This window comes from Merops nubicus, unplaced genomic scaffold, assembly GCF_000691845.1.
Source record: "Merops nubicus isolate BGI_N331 unplaced genomic scaffold, ASM69184v1 scaffold9449, whole genome shotgun sequence".
In the NCBI taxonomy this organism is placed as follows: Eukaryota; Metazoa; Chordata; class Aves; order Coraciiformes; family Meropidae; genus Merops; species Merops nubicus.
This window is the reverse complement of record NW_008630171.1, coordinates 1-347: the sequence shown is the minus strand read 5'-3', so window position 1 is coordinate 347 and position 347 is coordinate 1. Positions and strand designations below refer to the sequence as shown.

General features: G+C 58.2%; 1 protein-coding gene across 1 annotated transcript in view; it reads right to left on the bottom strand.

Moving 5' to 3' along the window:
• Positions 1 to 339, bottom strand: part of LOC103779548 (calcium-activated potassium channel subunit alpha-1-like) — a gene marked incomplete at its 3' end in the record, with an annotated part of 1,055 nt that extends 716 nt beyond the window's left edge. The window contains exon 1 of the mRNA XM_008947181.1: positions 88 to 339. Within this exon, the coding sequence (XP_008945429.1) occupies positions 88 to 339 (252 nt within the window). The remainder of the gene's footprint in view (positions 1 to 87) is intronic.
• Positions 340 to 347: the final 8 nt, after the last annotated feature.

Below are 347 nucleotides of genomic sequence, written 5' to 3'. Positions count from 1 at the left end.
GGGCTTCGGCGGCCCCTCCTCCCCACCACTACCGCACCAAACCACCACCGGCATCAGGAAGGGAAGGGGAGGGGAGGGGGAGTTTACCTTGTTTTTGACCCCGCAGTGGCAGCAGACAGTCCACAGGTACTTGAGGGTCCTCCACAGCAGGATGATAAACAGTCCCCCAAAGAAAGTGACCATGGATGAGGCGAGGAAAGCCCACCACATGCGCTGTCCGCGGCTATCGCAGGGCACCTCCACGGTCACCGGGATGATGAGCGCATCCATCTTGGGCACATTGACGGGGGAGGAGGACGAGTCTGTGTTGAGATTGTTGGCGTTGATATTGTTACTCATTCTAATGC